The 22,491-nt window shown below is 39.9% G+C and overlaps 1 protein-coding gene across 2 annotated transcripts in view; it reads left to right on the forward strand.

Annotated features, from left to right (window-relative positions):
- LOC146327129 (ecto-NOX disulfide-thiol exchanger 2-like) overlaps positions 1-22,491 on the forward strand; it is a 274,197-nt gene that overhangs the window by 199,962 nt on the left and 51,744 nt on the right. For both annotated transcript variants that reach the window (XM_084719578.1, XM_084719579.1), the window contains exons 6-7: positions 6,474-6,707; positions 10,974-11,186. In XM_084719578.1, coding sequence (XP_084575704.1) covers positions 6,474-6,707; positions 10,974-11,186 — 447 coding nt within the window. The remainder of the gene's footprint in view (positions 1-6,473; positions 6,708-10,973; positions 11,187-22,491) is intronic.

A 22,491-nucleotide genomic window follows, 5' to 3' on the forward strand; every position in this document is an offset into this window, starting at 1 on the left:
GATGGAGGAAGAATGATGAGCTGTTAACCTTTACTCTGATGGAAATGAAAGGGCTGATATCTATCACTCAGCACTACAATTCTCCTGCCTCAAACGTTCACTTGGGACCATTTGACAGATGGATAAATGGATAGGGGCATGGATGGACAGATAGATGGAAAGTTTGCTGTACCCATACAGATTGTTTTGAAGTGAACAATGTTGGATATATAGTTGAAGGAACAAGAGAGTCACGCAAGTCTGGAAGACAGAATAGGACAAAAATAAGAGACTTCTGCTCTTACATCTAGAATTGGGAATGTTCACATTTGGACAATGTGGTAGAGGTGCCTGGAATGTGGTACTGAACCCAACAATACTTTTAATCAGTACTTAACTCTCTCCATAATAACAAAAATGTTATTACAGTCTGTTAAAAAATAATCCAATAATCCTTTCTCAATTTTAACATTATTGTTCATTTACAGTGCTTTGTTTTTTGTTATACATTTTAACATATTACACACCACACAAAATGAAACCCTCCCCATTTTCTTCTCCCCTCCAAAACACGTCCCTATAAGCTCCAGCCTGTCAGTCTATGCTGTTGTGTCTATCTCAGAGGAAGCTAATGTGATATCCTTCCTCTTTTGTTGATATTGTTTTTACTATTGCAGTGCTTGTCAATAAAAGTGGTAATGAAAATGCAAACCAGCACGGCACGGTTTGGCCGGTTGACTGGCCAAAAGGGTGAGTGGAAAAGTCGTGTGTGTTTGTGTGTCAGTACTGACAATACTCACCAGAAGTTGAATCTTTCCTTTACACCTCACCTCATTTTGCTCTCACAATATGACTTTCAAATGCATGTCTCCTCTGGTGCTGCACACAGGTTTACATGCAAACGTGAAAATAAACGATGAATCCACTTTTAATCCCAGACGTTTTAAGAAATGAATGCTGTGCGCTCATCTGACTGATCCACGGGTCCACGATTTCTTTGTTTCCAATAAATGAATCACCATCAGAGCAACTTCAACGTTTCTTCCTCCAGAAGCTCCAGTCTGCCGCCGACCCTCTCATCCAGTGCTCCCTGACTCTGAGCAGCTGTGTGTTGGCTCTTTGACACAGGTCCACCTGGTCCTCTCTGCTCTAGGCAAATCCCTGTGATAGATGTGAATGAATGCAACTGAAGGTGAAATCAAAAGTAACCAATTGAAGCTGACAAGCTCCTGGACTGAACATGTTGCTCATTAGACTCTTCTTTAAGATTTTCTGACTGATAATTCTGTTTTATAGCAACTTTTCCTCCAGGAATTTTCATGATTGATTGTTTCACCAAAGGAATGTGCATGTGCCGCTACACTGGTAGAACAGCCAATAGGAAAACTCGATCTGAGATGACCTGTGACTGGTTTAAATCTACCGTCATGAGCCAGATTCCCTAAAAGGCTGAAAGCAGAGCCAAGAGAAGGTGCAGAGGTCTAGTTGATTTTCAATATGCTAAAAGGTTATTATGGAATTATTGCTCATTGATGCCAAAACATGTTGCCTATCACAGCTTTAACTTACAAAAGGTTGTAGCATGCTAAATAGCATGTTGGCAATTAATTTCATATGCAACCAGTAGCTGAGTGTTGGCTAAAGCTAGTAAGAATTAAAAAAATCAACCAATACAGTTAAAAAAAAAAAAAAAAAAGCCCAGTCATCTCCAACAAATAATACAACAAGCAAATTCATCACCTGAAGATGTCCATGAAGTTCTTAATGCCTCACTTAAAGTTTTGTTGTCCATGGGGGCTTAATTTAAACTTTTTAAGTGCTAAAGTTAGCTGCAGCTGCTGCGGGGCATTGCCCTCAGGATATGAAACAGGATAAACTCTTCTCTTCTCTGCTTTCTCATCTCTTGGCACTGATTGATTTAATTTGAATCGGTCTCAGTAGAACAAACCTAATTTGGTCAGCACCCTTAAAAGTTACCCCATATCGGCCATGATCCCTTTTTTTTTTATAAATATGCACATTTATTGTTTGTGAATCTCTTACTGTACATGAACTTATTTTTGTATTTTCTGCATCTCTAGCTATTGAATATATGCAGCTGCAGCTTTTCCTTTCTCTGTTTTTCAGTGGTATGTCATGTATTCATGGTCTTGATACATTCTGTTCTACACTTGTTACATGAATTCATCATTGTGTCAATGGAATAAATTAGCTGCAGTTTAACAGGTCAGGGGGTGAAGGTTAGAACTGTATGCATATGAATGGAAAGTCACTGCTTCAATCCCACGTCTCCCTCATTATCATCCCTGAGGTGTGAATGTGTGTAAGTGGATGAAGCTGTAAGGTGTTAATTACCAACATGCTGAAGATACCTGCAGCATAGGTTTTTGTAGTTTTTTTTCCCACCTGTTGTTACCACAATCTCAACACTAGGCAGATGTATTGGCACGTGATCAGGCTGTGTTATGCTTTAATTATATTCCCCTCAATAAGTGTTTACATTCTTCCATTTACTCATCCAGAGCGACTGTGCACTGCTCACATACTCAAATAGCTTGAATTACATCCAGGTAACTTCTAATTTACCTTTCATCACAGAACATGAGACTACCGCTGTGTAATTGCTGTGTTTAAATTACTTTACTCACTGTGTTGGAGAGCAGCGTTCACAATGACAAAAAGATTCACAGTGAAATGGTTTAGTTAGCCTTGTCTGGCTGAGAAGGAGATGACTACTGAGCCTTTCTTCAACTTGCTTACTGTTGTTTTCACTATCAACAGCCTCCACCAGCACCAGAAACTTAAAGGAGAAAAGGATAATTCTCTGCCCTTGCTCAGTGGTCTGAACTGCATACTTCACTTTCCGTCTGTGGAGTGAAAACAAGCCCTGTAGTGCTGACCAGTCGATACGTTTGTCTGTGGCAACACTTTGCCAAAGGGTAGTTAATGATGCTACTGAGTAAATGACATGTGTGCCAATTGTGCCTGTAGATCACAGTGAATCATGAAAGCATCTTAGTGATGGTGTGATTCAGTGATACGGCCCTGCCATAAAACACCTGTGTTTAAAATGTAGTTTGGTTTAATAGTCTGCCCACTCACCAGGACCAGAGGGTATTTTACCATCAATAATTAACACTGAGCTGACCTACTCGTTAATAATGAAGAACAGTAAACAGCATAAAGTAACGAAGGAACTGGAGCTAAAACTGAACTAAAACCTGTTTTCTACTCTTGTAGTAAATAATGAGTTAATAAGCACAAACTGTAGTGATACATGTGTCAGAGGTTTTTTTAAGACCTGCACCCAGTCAACCCATTATGAGAGCCGATCTGCTCAAAAAATGTCTGTTAATCAACGACCCACACACAAGTAGTGTTGTCATGATACTGTACTTTCTAATTTCGATACAATACTTTGAAAAATATTGATAATCGTGACCATGTTTGATTCTACTGGGAAAAACTGATCGAACATTGAGGACAGAAAATTTTAGATTTTTATTTAAAGAAAGACATAACAAGGCTATAACAGGACAACGGATATAGCAAATGAGACGAGTGACAAGAAGAAGACACCACTATGAGTAAGCAAGAAGAGGTGGGACTATGTGGGCACTGCAGCGGTGTGTGTCAATTCACAGTTTGAGAGGAGAAAGAGTGAGAAAGTGCGGCTGGTACCAGAATATCAATACTGAGAAAAATATTGAAAATATTGAGAGCATTTCAAATATTCAGTGTCGATATTTATTGATTATGAATACTTTTGACAACCCTACAAGCAACCCAACCTGCAAACCACCAATTTTACATGCATGCATTATAATGAGTTTGGTGCCGCTGCCCCTTGGGAATATTACATTTTGAACAGAAATCAAATACATGGCTCCAACATTTAGAGTCATAGGCACAAACTTTTTGCAGAAGTTGAAGCATTTTCAGCTCACAAGGAACACATTCTCACCCCAATTTGCCACCCCTAGGGCAATTTCTTCTTCTTCTAAAATGTGCTTTCAATCTGAACTGACCATTATGTCAAATAATAAATTTGTGAGGCCCTGACAGTGTTAGACCTTATAACCAAGCATGTGGAATATCTCCTTTATATTACATAAATGTTCCCCAAATAACAGAATTTTAAACTTTGATGCAATACTAGTATTAAAAAATGCTCAATATCTCTTGAGATACCATATCAAAAAATAAAGTCCTAGACACACAAAATATACACAAAAGATTTTATATACATTTATATCTTCACACTGGCAACAGCCATGGCTGGACCTTGGGTTGTCCATTAGTCCGTTAGTCCGTCCATCCATCCTTTCTTGTGAGTGCAATGTCAATGTCAATGACTGTCACAAATATTCACTCAGACTCAAGAATGAAGTGATTAGAATTTTGTGGTTAAAAGTAAAGGTCACTACCGCGTTTGTGATTTAATGTACATCTGCCTTGATAATTTTTTTTTTTTATGCCTCTGCTGACATTGTGTTTTTGGCTTTCACATTATGGCATTATGTTCAGCTTTCTATCACTCGTCTGTACTCCTGTAAAAATAAGAAGACATCATGTTTCTTACTGGAAATTATTCACTGGCATCAAACACGTATAGTGCTAACTTCAGTTACACTCAGTACCTTCAAAGTCTTCAGTAAATGTTTTTTGAGTCTGGACAAACATGATACTATGATAAACAGATATTGTGCTGTTTCAAATGTGGTGTGAAGAAAGTATCAAAACTTTTGACAACCTTATATTATTAATAGTCTTATAATATCTACATGCAGGTAGAATCAGAATAGACCGTGTCTCTACTAGACTGACAAGTAGTCTAACAATTTCTCTATTATTCAATAACTGACTTAGTTCTGTGCCCCTTGACTCACAGTATCACCTGCTTTTATAAATATTAGTCACAGGGTTACACCGCCAGAAAAATGAATTTGCTCACATTTAAAAGCCTTCAGCCTGCTGCTTTAACGGCTGAAGGAGAAGGAGAAGAAGTCTCTCCGTTCGTCAAGTGACACCGGCTTATGATTTTTTTTTTATTTTTTTTTTTTATCTCCAGCCAGCAGCTTCTCCTGCTCAGATGCCTTAAATCTCTCTATGTGAATAGCCGGCCATATATTCCCTCTTCACAAAGCTCATTTAAAACACCAGCCACTGCAATAATACCCTCTGCATTATTTAATGTGTGTGTGTGTGTGTGTGTGTGTGTGTGTGTGTGTGTGTGTGTGTGTGTGTGTGTGTGTGCATGCGTGCGTGCGTGTGTGTGATTTCATCTACCTCTTCCCTACAGTAAGAAAGGAGCTATAAGTCCATATATTAGTGAGGTGACAGACCTGTGTAGCTTTCTCATAAATACTACTTTCAGAACACCATGGCCTCTTCTCCCAAAATGCACAAATGTACACACACTCAGATACACATTACAGCAGCCTTGGCACTCTGAGGTCTCCCTTTATGAAATATTGAAGCAGACGGAGAGCCTTGAGCAGGGAGGGCAGACTTGAGAAACAACCCAAAACTCACACTCGTGTCTTTCTTCTGCTCATGCTGACATCCAACTTCTCTCCCTTTTCTTCTGATGGGAGTGTGTGCGTTCATATGTATTTGGAGGGAAGGCTGGCCAAGCATAGACACAGAAAAGTAGATTTGTTCACAATTTTATGCACGTCTGCCTGTCCGCCATATCGGGGAGCTCAAGATCTGATACAGAAGGCTTTTAAATTGTGATTATAGAGGACTCATTGGGCGATGACTGTGAACCATGGACGATACAAGCTATCTATGCCATATCTATGCAGCTGAGGGCTTTGCTGAGCTAGTTTCCTGGTTTTTGACTGCACAGTTGTACTGTAAACACCCCAGGCTCTCACAGATCATTCAGACTAATCAATTAACAAAACGAGTGTGACTGCACTTCACACCCACACACAGGCAGAGGAATGAGCTATGAGTGTCAGGTGGGAGGCTGTGGGGTGATTCAGGGCTATCACCGTAATTAGTTTCTCACACTGTTGAACATACAGAGCAAAAAGCTCAAGTGACTTGCTCAGCTTTTGTCTGTCTACACACCTGGAGTGTAGCTGCAATTACAGGACACAACAAGAGAATTAAGAGGATGTATAGATCAGTTTGTTCTTTCCTATAAAGTGAATGACAGGATGAGCAATTTAACCTTGTCAGATACCCGTTTGTATAGGCACATATGTGTGTGTGTGTGTGAATGCACCCTTTTGTCTTCCTGTCTTTGTATACCTGCCTGTTCTTGTTATTCTGTCTAAGCTTATCTCTGTCTATCTACTGTACGTCTGAATCAGAGTAGCTGTTGATAGAAATTGATATTGCACCCTGTTGCCACTCTCATCCAATCAATAAAATGTCTCAGCTGTCTTCTGTTTTCTCGCTATCTCTACAGTCTATCTTTTCCCTGAGACTTCATCTTTTTGCTTAATTTGTCTCCTTCTCCTTCTCCTTCCTCTCCCCAGGTTACCGTATTCGTTTGGGCTCCAGCACAGACAAAAAAGACTCTGGCCGCCTCCACGTGGACTTCGCCCAGGCCAGAGACGACCTCTATGAGTGGGAGTGTCGGCAACGCATGTTGGCCAGAGAGGAGAGGCACCGGCGTAAGATGGAGGAGGATCGCCTCCGTCCGCCCTCCCCTCCTCCCATCATCCATTACTCTGAGCACGAGTGCAGTGAGCTCGGAGACAAGATCAAAGGTTGGTAGACAAACATGAAATGTGAATGCACACTGAGTGTGCCTGGGGTACTTTTACACCTTACCCGTTCAGCTCAGTTAAAAGGAACCATGGTCTGTTTGCCCAGTTAGTGTGGTTCATTTGTACTGGTGTGAAAGCTGTCACTGGAACCCTGGTGCTGACTAAATAAACAGACTAGGGATGAGTACAAGTACAAGTACTTACATTTGGGTACTTGCCAATACCAAGTACCGATACAAGAACTTAATAATGCCATTAAAGTTCTTACAATAACTTTTAAAACATGTTTTATTGTCATTGGATGTTCACTTTCTAAATGTAACAAATCACTGTTGCTGTTTTCTGCTACAAGTGTAACCATAGTTAACTATACACATTACATCTGTGTTCCGTATTAAGCTGTGCAGTTTACTGTGTATATGATATATTTCAGTATAATAATTTCACAACATTATTATGGACTGGCAGAATTAAGTTTACTATTATAAATGGTGTTATATATGATAATTATTTCATTATTATTTACAGCATTTTGCCTAGTATTTTAATTTAACATTTACATGTGTAGTATTTAAGTTTCTTCTTCATGTCCATCTTGTTTAAGAGCTAATTAGTTCCTACCTATCATTGTTTAAGGGGGACAGGTATGAGTGTGGTACCATGTGTGCAACAGTTTTGTTTACCCTGCTGTGGACCTCAAAGAGTGAAGTTGCATGTCCTGTGCTGTCAGGCTATTTTGTTGACTAAGTTCACAAAGAGAAGTTGTAGCAGCTTATTACGAAGACAAGATGGTTTCAGACTGGTGGCGGCAGTGTTTTTTCTTTGTCTTTGGATTAATTAGCTGAGGTACTCAACTAGTTTACACCCGCCAGGACTTATTGGACAGCAGCTGGCTGCGGCCTGCAGCTGCACTCTGTGCATTTATTTGAGTTCTACATGGACTTACGTGGAATTTTATGGACAGTTTCCAAAGTTGCTGCGGTCATTGGTGGATGATGTTGATGACAGTGCATCCAAAAAAAGAGGGTAAGCATCAACAAATGCCTTGAACTCCACATCGTGGCAGTTCTTTAGATGTTTTCTTGTATCGAGCAGCTACTCTTCGTGACATGGTATCGGGTGTGTGGTATCGGAGTAGTTTTTTGAGTACAAGTATGTGAGGACAGTATCGGACCGATACCTGATGCTGGTATCAGTATCGGTGCGTCCCTAAAGCAGACCAAGTCTGCTTCAAAGGATGGGTCTCGGTCCGCTTCTGATTTTTTTCTGGTGTGAGAGCAAATGAACCACCCAGAAGATTTTATGATGGGAGATATGTGATTTTAACGTGATTTCTAATAGGCCTGGGATGATACATTTATCTCCCAAGTCAATACTATCATGATACTTGTCTACCAATAAGATATGTATAGCAATTCTTAAGTATTGCAATTCAATATTTTGATTTGATTGCAATATTTGTTTGCTTTCTTTATCACTACATCATGGAAAAAGAAGTGACTGCAGCTGAGCAAGTCACTGCAGAACATTCAAATATGGACTCCCATTCAGGGATGAAAATATGTTTAAGTTGATTCCAAATTTACTCAGAGCCAGCTCCGACAGTAATCAAACTTGACTTTCATCAAGTGTTCCTTAGTGTCTGCAGACTTTTATCTCACTTGAGTGTTTTATACTTATGCTTCCTACTGAGGATTCAAAATGTCTTGATACTTGTTAATCATTTGCTTGACTTTAAGGAGTTGTACTATAACTTGAAATATTGAAATGCTCTGTGTGGTTGAGTATAGGTTTGATCAGTGTTCAAAGCACATATAAGGAGAGGATGGGCTGAAGGGGCCTCTGTGATGTGAGAATATCTTGTTGAGCCTTGTGGATTCTTAATGCAATCAAAGATCAGTGGCAGGAGATTCCTTCTTGGTCCCTGGTGACATTTCAGTCCTTACCCTTCCCTCTTTACTACAATATTAAAGTTAGGTAGGCACTCACCCTAAAATAGCACAAGATCTGGAATGTTGTTTTTTCCCCATCATTCTCAGTTTATGGTAACTATTGGACCAACTTTTTTTCATTGTTCAGTTCACACATTTTTAATCTGTTTGAACTAAGAAATAAAAGCCTAATTGAGAAAAGTCTGTGGAAGATTTCTTTAAAAAAATATTGGGTTTTCATGCCCTTTAATTGATAGGACAGCAGAAGTGAGGACAGAAAAGGGGGAGACAGAGTAGGGAGAATGACATGCAGCAAAGAGCAGCAGCTGCTGCTGAGGACTCACAGCCTCAGTACATGGGGTGCGCACTCTACCAACTAATCAACCAGGGCGTCCATCAGTGGAAAAGCAGCACTGTTCACTGAGATGTGTCATAGATTTGTGTCTTTGTCTGACAGCTGTTCAGAGTCTCTTGAGTTTGGCTGTGTTTATGCATTGTCACACCTTGCAGCAAAATAGTATCTTATTGTCTGGTAAAACTGTTGTCTTCTGTGTGGTTTTCTGCAAGTTTAAAGTGACTGTGCCATCTGTTCCTTGTCACAGTAGCTCTGACTTATGGATAAAAAGAAAAATGCAGAGAAACAAAGAGGCAAGAAGTTTCCTAATTGGGTATTTATTTCTCATAAGCCAAGGTAATGCATTCTTCTATTTGAGTTTGTGTATTTATGTTCAGGTAATGCCACAGCTGAAGACCCATTAAATGAGAATCCCAATCTCTCTGGCCTCTGGCCATTGTCAGTGATCGAATACCACTAATATTCCTTCAGATTGTCTATTAATAATTCCACCGCAGGGGCCCGTGTATTATGAGACCTGAGTCTGCCTATAAACAAACAGGGGCGCCACAGGGATTCATGAGATAACACCTTGATTCAATATCTGTAGCTGTGATAGATCATCATTCAGGCAAGCCATCTGATGGACCCCACTGTGTGTGTGAATGTACGAGTGTGTGTGGTTGAGAGCGACACAGAAAAATTGAGAGCATCTGCAGAACCCGACTTAAATAAATATAAACCTCCCCAGCTGCTCAACCTGTAAAGACACTAAGTAATGTTTATGTGTGTGCTCACGATGCATGTGCACCGCTCTGCATGTGTATGGTGGAGGTCTGAGGCAGTGTGTTGTGTGCTGACGTCTGTGTGTGGGAGCACATTCTCTCCTCTGCTCCTCTGACTTGTGAGCAGCACTGGGAGGCAGAGGAGGACAGGACAACCACAGCGGAATAACAACAATAGAAATCAATAAAGTCTCCTGACATCATCTGATTATTCACCAGACAAAGCAGGAGCACTGCTAAACAACCCGCGCTTTGTAAACAGCGGCTATGTAGCACGGTGCTCACCTTCTCTGTAGACATTTGGCAAGGGGTTGTTTACCAAAGATATTTATAGGAAAGACATGAACTGATTGATTTTTACCAAAAGTGTTCCTCCTTTTTAACCTCTTGCTCTTTTCATGTTTGGAGTATAGATATGCTAATTTCTCTCCTCAATCATTTGTTTAATCCATCCTATTCTTTTCCTCCCAAGATGACAGGAAGTTCTTGAAGTTATTTTCATCTCATCATCTTCATGTCCTCATTCTTTCTTTCCAGACGCTCCTGTGTGTGTGACCCGTGAACAGCCCTGCATACAGCTCAAATAGAAATCGCTAAGACAGCTTGTATAAACGTTGAAATAATGCTCAAACATTAATTAAATGTAATTTCAGCTCCATATAAATATAGAGCTTGGATTTGAACTGAAAGGGTAACACTTTATAATATCGATCAGTTGTTGAGCTGAACATTGAGATGACTTTTGCTGCTTTTTCTTGTTTTGTATTGTGCTTTTGTATTTGAAATGTTTATCTCATTTTGGTCGATGCTGAACTTGTTGCCTTCTGCATGCCCCTGATCATCAAATGGTTCCAGAGTAAATTTGCAGTGGCAGCTTTTCCTTTCTTTCAGTGACCCTAACTCGTTCCTTAAGTCCCTTTATTGGCTAGGCAAAACTTTAGCTGGCAGAGGCTGTTCTGTTATTGTGCTTGTGTGGTATCGATTTTGGCCACATTTCTTTCTCTGCTTTCCTCCTACCTTCGTCAAATGACTGAGAGTTTGTAAGTGCAGCACTTTTTTTTTTTAAACCTTTCTTATGTAGACTTCTTTCTCCTTCACACTACTCTTGCCCAGATAACAGTAAATATTCTGAGGGGAATTTTCTTTGTATCCTGTCATGCTCATACTGACCAAAAGTGTTGCTCTTTCCACCTCGTCTCCTCCCCTTCCTCTCCAGATGACAATAAGTTTCCTGAATCAGTACGTGTGCTCTTGACCTGGCTGGAACGAGGTGAAGTCAACCGCAGGAATGCCAACAACTTCTACTCCATGATCCAGTCATCCAACAGCCACATCCGCCGGCTGATGAGCGAGAAGAGTCAGCACGAGAAGGAGATGGAAGAGGCCAAAGAGAAGTTCAAGACTGCAATGGCCGCCATACTGGCACAGTGTGAGTCCTCTCTGATCAGTCACACAGTGCATGTGTACGTAGTTTCAGGATGGCTCTAGTCGTGTTAATGGTTAAAGAGATAGTTCGGATTAATTGGGTTGTATGAGTCTCTTATTGATAGTCAGTGTTCCCTACAGTGGATAGCAGTCGACATGACCCCTGTTTGGAGAAGTAAGTTTGTGGAAAACTAATCGATCCACTGACTGGAAACTACCAGTTATATAAGCCAAACCCACTCTCTCTCGCTCAACCAGACTCTCTCACTCAACCAGACTCTTTTGGGAAAATCAGCAATTTTACCTCACAGAACACAGGAGTTGCTGCTCTACCACTGCCATGCTATTTGTGTTCCCAAAAGTCACACAATAAAGAGTCTTCTATGCTCCCTCTACATACAAAAATAGATACATACATTTTAAATGGTATAACATCACAGTTCACATACTTACATGCATCCTGTACATTGGAATAGATATTAAACCCTCTAGAGGGCGCTGCTCAAACTCAAAAGTTACCCCAAAGAAGAAGAGTCAGGTTTCTGACAATAATATAACTCCTGTGGCCATTAAATACATCATGACATGTGGACCAAGGATTCTTTTCACTAATTGAGGACAAACATCATTTCCAGTTCTGAAGGATTTTTAAAATTTTTGTCATATCCTGTGGTCGTGTCTCGCTTGACAGCTGCTCTGCTGTACTGCCCCACAACCTCTGCAGGTACCGCTTCATTTCATCCATATCTGTGAGTTTTCAGAAAATGTGCAGAAATCTGGACGAAATGCGTACAGAATGAGTATGGACAGAAGGCTCTGTCTATATATGTATGCATATCTAAAATAGATCATGAATGAGCTAACCGACTGCGAGGTAAAATTACAGATTTTGCTAATGGAATCTAAATGGTTTATAACAGCAGTTTACCATCAGAACAGGTTTTCTGACAGCGAGGTAAAGCAATACACTGGTATGTCTACTGCTTCTCCAAGCGGGTAGTGTGCCAACATTGCAGGTAATTATTAACTACTGATAACTGATAACTATTGATAGGCACCTCATACAACCCCATTTCAAATAATCAGAACAATCCCTTTAATATGAGTCTTTTATAAAAGTTTTTAATTGCAATTTACACTCTTAAATGTAATGTAACATACACCAGGCATTGCAGTTCACATTCCCTTCTGCCACTCTCACACACATTTACCTGCAAATGAATTATACAAGGTTACGAACAACAATAACTCACTGAAAGATTCTTTGCAAAAAGCGACATCATTCCTTTTTAAATGAAGCGCCCTTTCAAAACAAGGTCACAAAGTGATTTACAAAGCAAAATAAATATCTAGTACTATTAAATTACAAGAAAAGAGCAGTACATATATTTAAGGAATAATGAAGATACTGTATAAAAACATACAATGAGAGAAATACAAACACACCATTACATGGCCTTTGAATACAAGGTATTTTTAGGGATTTTAAAGACCCCTCTTACTCACACTTTTATTAAAATCATTCAAAAACTCACAGGAGAATAGGCACAAAGTGATCACAACATTTTAGATTTGGTTAATAGCTTTATTAATTAATCAACAGGAGACCATTTGTCTGAGTGGGTCATGAGTAGAGACAACAACAGTAGTCAAGCTGTGATTTAAAAGAAAACATGCAAATATTTTTATTTCAAGGTCATCAAAACACAAAATGGTCCTAATGTTGGCTATGTCCCTCAACGGGAGATGTAATTATTGCACAACTGTTGCACCATACCCCGAAAAACATGGATAAAAAAAAAAAAATCACACTGAAATTACTGGGGATATACTTAATATTAATGAACAAGCCTTTGAAATGAGAAATTTGAGCAGGCTGAGCCATTTGGGGGAAAAATAAAAGGATCTTTGATTTCAGCTCATGCACCAGTAATGTCTCTCTACACAGTACATCCACATGTAAAACGGGAAACTCAGGACAACTGTGATGAAAGCTTTGATCACATTTAATGTCTGTTAAACCCCCTGTCTGGGTTCCTGAGTCCAGCATGTTTAGCATCACATCAGGGGACATACTGTACATTTGCCAACTAATTTTTCCCTCATGATTTTAAGTAATATTGTATTTTGTTGTATCTCTAATCTAACTCCTGAAATACTAAACTCATGACAAAGGCTTGACCAAAATCTTACAAGGTCTTGAGTAAGCAAATTGTATCTTAACTGGCTCTGGCTCTCTGCCACCAGTCACAGGAACAGGACATTAGAGTTTCCAGGTTAAGGAGCATGTGCATCTCACTGGATCACACACACATGCTCTCAGTAAACAATTTATCCTGTGTCACAGCCCCCAGAGAATCCTACAGAATTTACCATTCAGTTAGTGCTATACTTGGGTAACAGGTGCAATCGACCACATTACGCTGCAGTAATTCCCATGACACTCTGCAGTCTGCCGTTTTATCACAGGTCACCGCTCTATACACGGCATATCAAATGCTCAAATACCCAGAGAGAAATACCATGACATAAATACGCTCTAACCCACACATTTTCACACTTACCAGCACACACAAGGGCTTTGTCTTTTCCCCACATGCACATACACACATACAGTAAGAAAGCAAGCAGTACTTTACATTAATGATGAAAAAAATAAGATATTTGTGCAGGACACGTGTTCTGAGAGGAGCAGAACCTGTTAAGACTTACTGTGAGATAAATATAAACTTGATTCATCTTGTGATGAAAAATGGATTATATTTATGATCAAAATATTTTAATTTAAGCAAGCACTAGCAGAGTCCAATCAGTAGAGTGCAGGCCCCCCCAAGGCAACAGATGGTGAAGCACCTAATGCAATGCTACCCCAACTGCTATTAACATAGCCCCCACACATGTTGTTTTAGCCAAAACAAGATTTTAAACTGAAGCAGTTGGTTTTCACTTGCGGCCCCTAGTGTTCCGGTAAGAAGCGTGAGAAGTCAGCTGTCGATGGTTGTATAAAACAGATCAGCCAAAAAGATTTACTGCCTCACAGTTGTATGTCTCTGCCAACCAGTCAAGTTACAGTTTATATGCAGAATGGAATCAGGTGAAAATATAAAACAAAGTAAATACTTATACACATGTACACGTAGACAACAGTGTCCATCAAGTTTGACTGTGTTTAAGCACGAAGCATCATTGATGTAAAACAGAGTCCTTGTCCCTCCTACTCCCAGAGTCTTGTGTTTTGCGTCCTGTCAGCTCAGAGTCAGTCCACCCCTCAGGTGCAACAACACGATCCAGGATGCTGTAGAGCATCAGTGTAGTCACAAAAGTCTCTGGTTTCCCATTGTCTGGCCAACTTGAGTCCCACCTCTTCCATTTCATTTTCCTGACCATACATTATCTAGAAGCAGCCTCAGTTCCCAGCTGTAGCATGGCTCTTATCCACTCTCCTCCTGTCCTTGGGCGGTCACCGGCATCCAGCTGATCTGGCTGCATGTTTGAAAGATGCCGACCGCGTTTGTTTATTGCCTCAAAGTCTGCTGATCTTTAATCCAAACCAGCATCTTCATTTTCTAACGCCTAAGAGTGTATTTCTGTCATACCTAATATGTTTCAGCAATAAGGCTGAAAAAATAACAGATTTAAGGGGGAAAGTACTGAAGTTTGATGGAGCTATGTTCTCTTTTCCATTTTATCTGATTCATCACAGTGTATTCAACATGTTTGACATTACAAGGAGCACAACAAACTATGAATGGTTGGTTGAATAGCAGAAAACAACAATAGTAAGGATCTGTCACTTGAGATCAAGCCATTACTGTGGTGCTCTGTTTGTTGCATATTTATAAGCTTGCTTGTATTGATATCTACATATGTTGTATTGGTTTCTAAAGGGCAGATTGAAGGAGGTTACAGCCTCCTAGGACTTTCTCTTTCTTTGCTTCTTTCTCATTGTATGCCTCTATTTCTCTTTGTCAGTCACCCTCACTCGCTTTCTTTCCGTGTTTCTCTCTCATTAAAGGCCATCCACATCCAACACAATAATCCATACAAACACTTATTTCTATTCATGAGTTTGTCTTTCACTCACCGTGGTTCCACCCATGCAAATGTCAACACTGAGATTGGTCTCCCATGAGGCAGTTTTACACAGCACACCTGTGAACAAAAGACACATCCATATTTACCAGGTTCTGCTTTTGTCAGAGCCCTTGACTGCCATCCAAGGACACATTATTATTATAGGTATTCACACTTCTTTCACCTTGGATAGAATCGCCATTATTGAAAAGCTCCCAACATTGTACATGTTTTGATTTTTGTCTTTTTTGTAAATAGCCAATATACTGAATGCCATAGCAACATATGACTCAGCACATGGCTGGTTGCGGCTCATGTGCTGCTCTTCTTTCATTGCTGTTTTTACCCAATTAATTGTTGTTTGCATCTCTGAAGTGTAAAAGCCAGCTGTGAATGTATACAAATGCCTATATTTGTTGATAATTATCATGAAATTAATCCTCAGTGATGTGTTTTATTTGTTGTTGACTTTGTCTCTGCATGTTTACATCAGTTCTCCCCCAACATCTGCAAATGCTACAATTTACCTCTGTTAATATACATGTTTAGCAAATACGCACACAAAATACAGATTATTTGTATCTGTTACTGGTATTCAATCTGCTTGTAAAAACAGAAAAATGTTGCAAAACAATTGTAAAGGTGCTCCAACTATAGTGCTTGTTGGATAAACTTCCTCCACCCACACCTTTCCAGCATTTGAGTTTGGGGAACTATACTCGACAATTTTTGTAACTTTTCAAAACTGACAACCCATCGAGCACAATCATTAGCCATCTGTGTAGGGGTGAGAAGTATACGCGGTTTGAACTTCTCTCTCAAGCTGTGTTTTTCAGTCTTTACACAAGCATTTTAGATCCTTTCCATGTCAACAACTCTGTGCAACACTATTAATGTCCAGGAGAGGAGACACTGTGTGGCATTTTCCCCCTATAAATAATCATTCTAACTCTGGCCTCTCTACGACAGTTGGCTTTTTACCCAGCATTCCAGTGTGGCTGTTCAGAACAATTAAACACAATTTTGCCTTTAGACAAGGTCTAGATGAATATTAGCTACATTCAATCATACCCCTGCCTTGAACAATCAATTAAATTGTGGTTTAAGTAGACATCTAATAGGCATCTGGGGTAACATACTATTGTGTAGTGTACCATATAAAATAGTGGATGTATTTACCACCTAAAATGTTTTCAGAAAATATTTTATCGGACTGTTTAGTTGGAATACAAGAAAGATCACAACCAAGTGGTCACCATTGTGTGTGCAGTTTCCAAATGAGTCTCGTAAACTGTCAAACTTTGTGTCCAGGCAGGTTGCTATTATTTCCTGCTGTGCTGACAAGCTGAAACCAAGCACCACGCAAATCACGGTCAGTTTGTCATTGACCAGCGCATGTTCTGGTAGCAAAAAAACAAGATGGCAACCCCCGTCATGCCATACTTGAGGCTTAAGAACGGTTAGGGTTGGTTCACACTTGATACTTAAATACTTTGTGTTGCAGAGACGGGCTTTGTGAAGATGTTGCACACCTTTCTTAAGTTGTAACTGGATGTCATGGACCGACAGTATCACCTAAACAATCTTGCATGGTTCTATCTCTTCCTCTACCTGAAAGGCTGACAACATTTCCTGCCCCAAAATCCCACAAGCATGAGGTCACCATCAGAGGAGTTCTATATTGGCACTACTCTTAAGCCATGGTTCCATATAGTTATTGATTTCAGGAAGTCACCACTAAGCTCACTGCCAGCTGATATAAAAAGGTAATGATATTGTTGAGACTTACAAATATTTAGATGTTGTTCTTGATAATAAAATATGTTTTGAATCCCATGTTGACACTATTTTGAAAAGGGTCCAGCAAAGACTTTTTTTTCCTGAGAAAAATGAACATTTCTACTGGGATGATGCGTCTTTTAAAAGTTTTATGAAGTCTGTTTTAACCTTCTGTATTATTGCTTGGTTGGAAACCTGTAACCTTACCTCTGTCTACTAGGAATAGACTTGGAAATCTTCTTAAATCTGTCAGTAAGATCTCACAGAGGAGTCAGACTAGGCTTTTGATCATTTATAACAGGAAGGTCCTTAAGAGGGCTAACACTGTATGCCATGACCACCGACTCCAGTGGGAGTCTGAGCTGTTGCCCTCAGGCTGCCTTTTCATATGTTTTCAGGGCATATGTTCAAAGAACTGAGACTCCATGCTTCTTTTATTCATTCATTACTACTACCTACCTGGTATGGATTTTCATTTCCTTGCACTACTTATGTTATTTATTCATTGTTGTTGATAATGATGTTGTCCTTTTGTATTATGTCATTATGTGAAGCTTGCTGCAAAAGAAACATCCCCTAGAGGACAATTAATGTAACCTTGAGCCTTGAACGGCATGGTACAGCTCAGCTTGTGCCATCTCACCTTGACTCTACTCTACTTACTCTTCTTTTGTTTTCCATTGTGGATAGTACCTAGTACTAGGTACCTTTTTTGGCATCACCTCTGCTGAGGTTCCACGTAAATGGTTGAGCAAGTGGCAGAGAGTGATGGTGAATACAGTGGGGCTAAGGAAAATGTGAGCAGTGGAGTTGTTAGTCTGGCAGTAAATGTACAGTTTAGGCTTCAGTTTGCAAGGTTGCACCTTCTCAAAACCAAAATCCCTCTCAACTGCTGGAATAGCATCGCTATGACAATACTCTGCCTACAATGAGGGGGATCTACCTGCAGTAGAAAAGGGAGTAGAGGTTCTTTTAAAAGTGGCTTTAGAGGTTCTGCAATCTTTTGGGCTGTTTTTCAGTGAGAAATAATAGCTCATGGCAGCTGAATGACAGAGTACTGAGATGCCAACAGACGCACCAGCTTTTGGAAAACTGAAGACACATTACAGACTTTTGTTTGAGAACTGCTAGCCTTCTACTAAGCTAACCCACCTCTCAACTGCTCCTTTGTTCATGAAAATCAGTCCTGTTTTCCCTCTTTGAAACACTCCAGGTTAGGGTTATCAAACACTTTTAAGTAAAACCCCTAGACTTGACTAATCCATAACAGTACCAAAAGTGAATAGAGTTGATTAGAGCTGTACTATAAAGGGGAAAACGAAGTAGAGGTACCAAAAGTGAGTAGAATGCAGTAGAAAAATAGCATTGGCCTGTCTCAGACCTGACACTCCTGCTAAGGCATTTCCCCATTTGATAAAGCGCTGACTGCCCATTTCACACCTGTTTCTGCTAACTGGTCAGGGAATATGAGACCTTATGGTTGTGTCCTTGTTAGGACGGAAAATGAAAAACCTGACCAGGAGTGTTGCTACTACCACTGGCTGTGTCGTGGCCCTGACCACAGCTCGTTTCTGACATGTCTGGCTAGGCTTGACTGCCTTCCATCAAAAACACAGGGGAGATCTCCTGGGTGCTTCGCTCTCACCAGAGGGATTGTTTCACCACTCAGTGCTTCCAGAGAGGAGGAGGAAAAATGCCCACTTAAACCATTCTCCTCCTCTGTTGTCTGAATTTTCCAACAATTTCTTTCTTCCATGGAAGAAAGAGTGCACTGTGTTGAGTTTAGTCTGTATGCCACCTTCTGGTTGCAGCCAACACCAAGGCATCGGTCACCTGTAGTGTTGGGCATTAGTGCTACAAATACACTGGGAATCTTAAATTTGCTAGTTCTCAAATGAAGTTATTTTAATGGATGTCTCCTCAAACTACAAGAATGGTTTCTAGCCTCATTCAACTAGTCAAGAGTCCTTCTTAAGTAGTTTTGTTCATTCTAATCCAATGGAAATGAACCATTTTTCATCTTTGTGTTCCCTTATCATAGTTGTTAATTAATTTAAAGTGGATTAGTTCCATGTTTTAAACATAATGTCCTTGGACATTAAAATATCATAGGATCAATTGAATAAAAGTTTTGAGCTGACTAAAACATTGGTTTATATTCCTTCTACCAGCTTAAGACCCTCCTCTAATCATTTTCATTTAATTTTTTCAGCCAGTACAGTAGACAGACACAGACATAAACAGTTCTTAAAAACTAAACAAAAGAAAAACAAAACAACAACACAAGGTAAAAGTAATACTGTATAGTAAATGAATAGATACAAACAATCCTCATGTGTACACATTTTGATATTTTTAGTTTTGTTTACATATTTAAATACACAGAACATATATTCTGAATGGTACAGACCTCTTTTTGGAGTTTTTGTTATGTTACATTACCACATCCAATGGCTTGACTCCACCGAGCATGGCTGTGTCGTGTTACGGAGCTGTGTACAACCATTCTACGCAATGCTTGTGATTCCACCAGCAGCACCTTGGTACATCCCAGAAGCGGCTCACTGGTCTGCTCTGCTTCAACTGCACGCCAAGTCTACTTTTGACAGATGCAACATCAATCAGCATAGAGCAGATTGATCAGACAGGAAGGAAAGTCAGACGCAGAAACACCATAGATAATCCACTGAAGTTAATTTTCAAAATAAAAGACCCCACGCAGACTCACAATCATAAAAACAGACAAAAAAAGAAATTATTTAACTATGCAGTGTACTTATTCAAGGTAAAAGCACAAAAAAACAAGTAAAGAGGACCAAATCAGCAAAATTTGAGCAAATGAACATGATCAGATGGGCAAAACACTCCACTGCTGTAACACTGCTGGTAGGACTTGGAGCTGTGTGAAGGATGGATCAGAACTGTGGTGCAGACGTGCCGTGCCCAGTGGAACCAATGAGAAAGGGTGAAAGTAATGTTGTAGAGACAAAGGAGGTGATTGCAAGGACTTACACAAATCATTACTCCTCCATTCCTCATTGACCAATGAAATTGAAGCAATCTGGGAATAAATGTGTTATTAATACCAACATCTAATATACACTTATATACATACATTTTTCAGAGGCAGAAGTGTTCGATATAAAAGCCTCTATATACATTCATAACAGGCTCCTTGAAGGGGAATGGCAATATCAACACACCATAATCTAGCTTGGAGCTGATGCAGGATGCAGTCTAAACCCTGAACATATCAATAGCAGATAAGATACACTATGTGATAGTGACATGATACACAGAGTTCAGCAGAAAGCGTCATGTTCTGTAATGTTATTGCATTGAAGGATGGAGGGAATCTATTCAGATAACACGTAGAGTTCAGTGTCCTCTAAGAAGATAGCATCCAAAATAACATGATGAAGAAATGAATAGGAATAATAGAGAAGCAAAGAAGGCAGCCAGTCAGCAAAAATCATTAAAGGTTATCTTGGCATCTTATGAATGCTGCAGTATTTATGATTTTAGATCAATGCCTAACTGGCCTTGGCAGCCATCACAAAAGTCTACATTGCTATTTGATATAGGTGAATGGATTAAAGATTTATAAATCAACATCAATTAGCTGCCAAATAGCAGAATATCTACAAATTATTATTTTTTTCATTCCCCTCTAATTACTTTGTTGGCTTCTTGGTTGGTTTCTTTAAAGGGCTTTTATGCTGAAAACACTTCGTCCATTAAAGATAGTAGTATGATTTGCATTAGTTGCACTACATCTTTGAAATAACTCATGTAACTGAATTAATAAGAAAGGAATTGGCTGTATATACATCTGTATTCTAATTTGCTTTGGTCTACCCCATCGCCTTCATGTAAGTTTCATTAGATAATTATGGATCTCGCATGAAAAACTTTCAAAGCCTTAAAGGGACAATATGCAGCAATTGCACATGCAAAACTGAATACAGCAGTCTAACTAGTGAGTTGGAGTCACAGACAGCAAAATAAATAGGTTGAAATCTTTTTTAACTCACAGTCTATGTTTGAAGCGAGTTGTTTTCCCCCCCACCGCCTCCTCCCCAGACTTGGAGAAGTTCAGACAGGCTGCTTCAACACTGCAGGAGCACAAGATGAACACAACATTGTAAATTTACAATAACATATGACGAGTCCTACACTGTAAGTTGATCAGCTGTTTATAACTATCAGCTGTCTGTCAATGTAAAACTAAGCCTGTTATCCTGAAAAGAAAAGCACAGTGCTCTGAAAATACACACTCACTGCCTGACATATATATTAACAATTTAACCTTTATGAGCATGTACTCTCTCTCTGAAAGATTATTAATGATTTCTTATGACTCATCAAAGGGGAGCCCTGAGGGCCTTCTAGGCCTTCAGAGAAGGCCTAACATATCAGTATTTTAAATATTATATTTTATTTATTTTTCTTTTAATTATTAGGCTATTCTCTTCTAATATAAATTTCAACATCATTTTCGATCAACTTGCTTCAGATAGTTACTGTCCTGAAAACAGCAAAATAGAGTTATCCAATAGGATTTTTCTGTCGTTGTATCTAGGCAGAGAAACATTAGATCTGACTCACTCATCAGTTAAGACTTCATCCCTGGAACAGACGGCCACAGCCTGTGTGTTTGTTTAGAGAGTGACAGGACCAATCACATTTAGATCTTCAGTCAGTTGGACCAGAAATTATCCCCTTAGGTCTTCTCAAAGGACAGCGATTTCTAGCTTGAGACAAAGCAGACAAGACTGCTGCTGTTGCTAGGTGGCTATATTGATAGCACTGCCTTTTTCAAGGCTGTCTTTTGCAGTGTAGCGGAGGATCTGCAAAGGACTGTGTTGTTTTGGAGACTGAAATTGTGCTTGTCCGTTAGAAAGTCTGTCTGAGTCTGTTAGAAAACTATTTTCAGACACTTGAATCTTTGTTATTAAAGCTAAGTCCAACAGTGCAGCACAGCAGACAGAGCTGTGTTGGTAGACAGAAATAATAGATCAGGAGAGCTATGCTACATGTAACTGTGTGTGTGGTACTGAAACAGAAATAACTAGAACTGCAAGCAGTTATGAACGGGGGCCAAGCCTCCCCGCGCGACCCAGTCCCAGCGGCCCTCGGAACCCGCCGCCGCGGGCCCCGAGGGACGCGGGGCTCGGGGCGATCGCGGGGACGCGCGCCGTCGTCCGAGCTGCGGTATTCATGACCAATCATTAGGTAACTTTGCGGTCCGCCTCAGGAGGGAACCCACATCATGCACCGCGAATTTAGGACGACTCTGAGCAACTTTTGGGAAACCTGATGTTTTTGGGTTTGTAGCGCCCCCTATTGGCCGATCCGCACCAAATTTGGCACAGCGTCTGTGGATGACCTCTGGAACGAGCGTGTTAAGGTTGAAGTCAAAAGACTTTAGTTTGACCTAAATATGACACAACATG

This window comes from Lutjanus erythropterus, chromosome 5 (genome assembly GCF_056507025.1).
Source record: "Lutjanus erythropterus isolate fLutEry1 chromosome 5, fLutEry1.hap2, whole genome shotgun sequence".
Lineage (NCBI taxonomy): Eukaryota > Metazoa > Chordata > Actinopteri > Lutjaniformes > Lutjanidae > Lutjanus > Lutjanus erythropterus.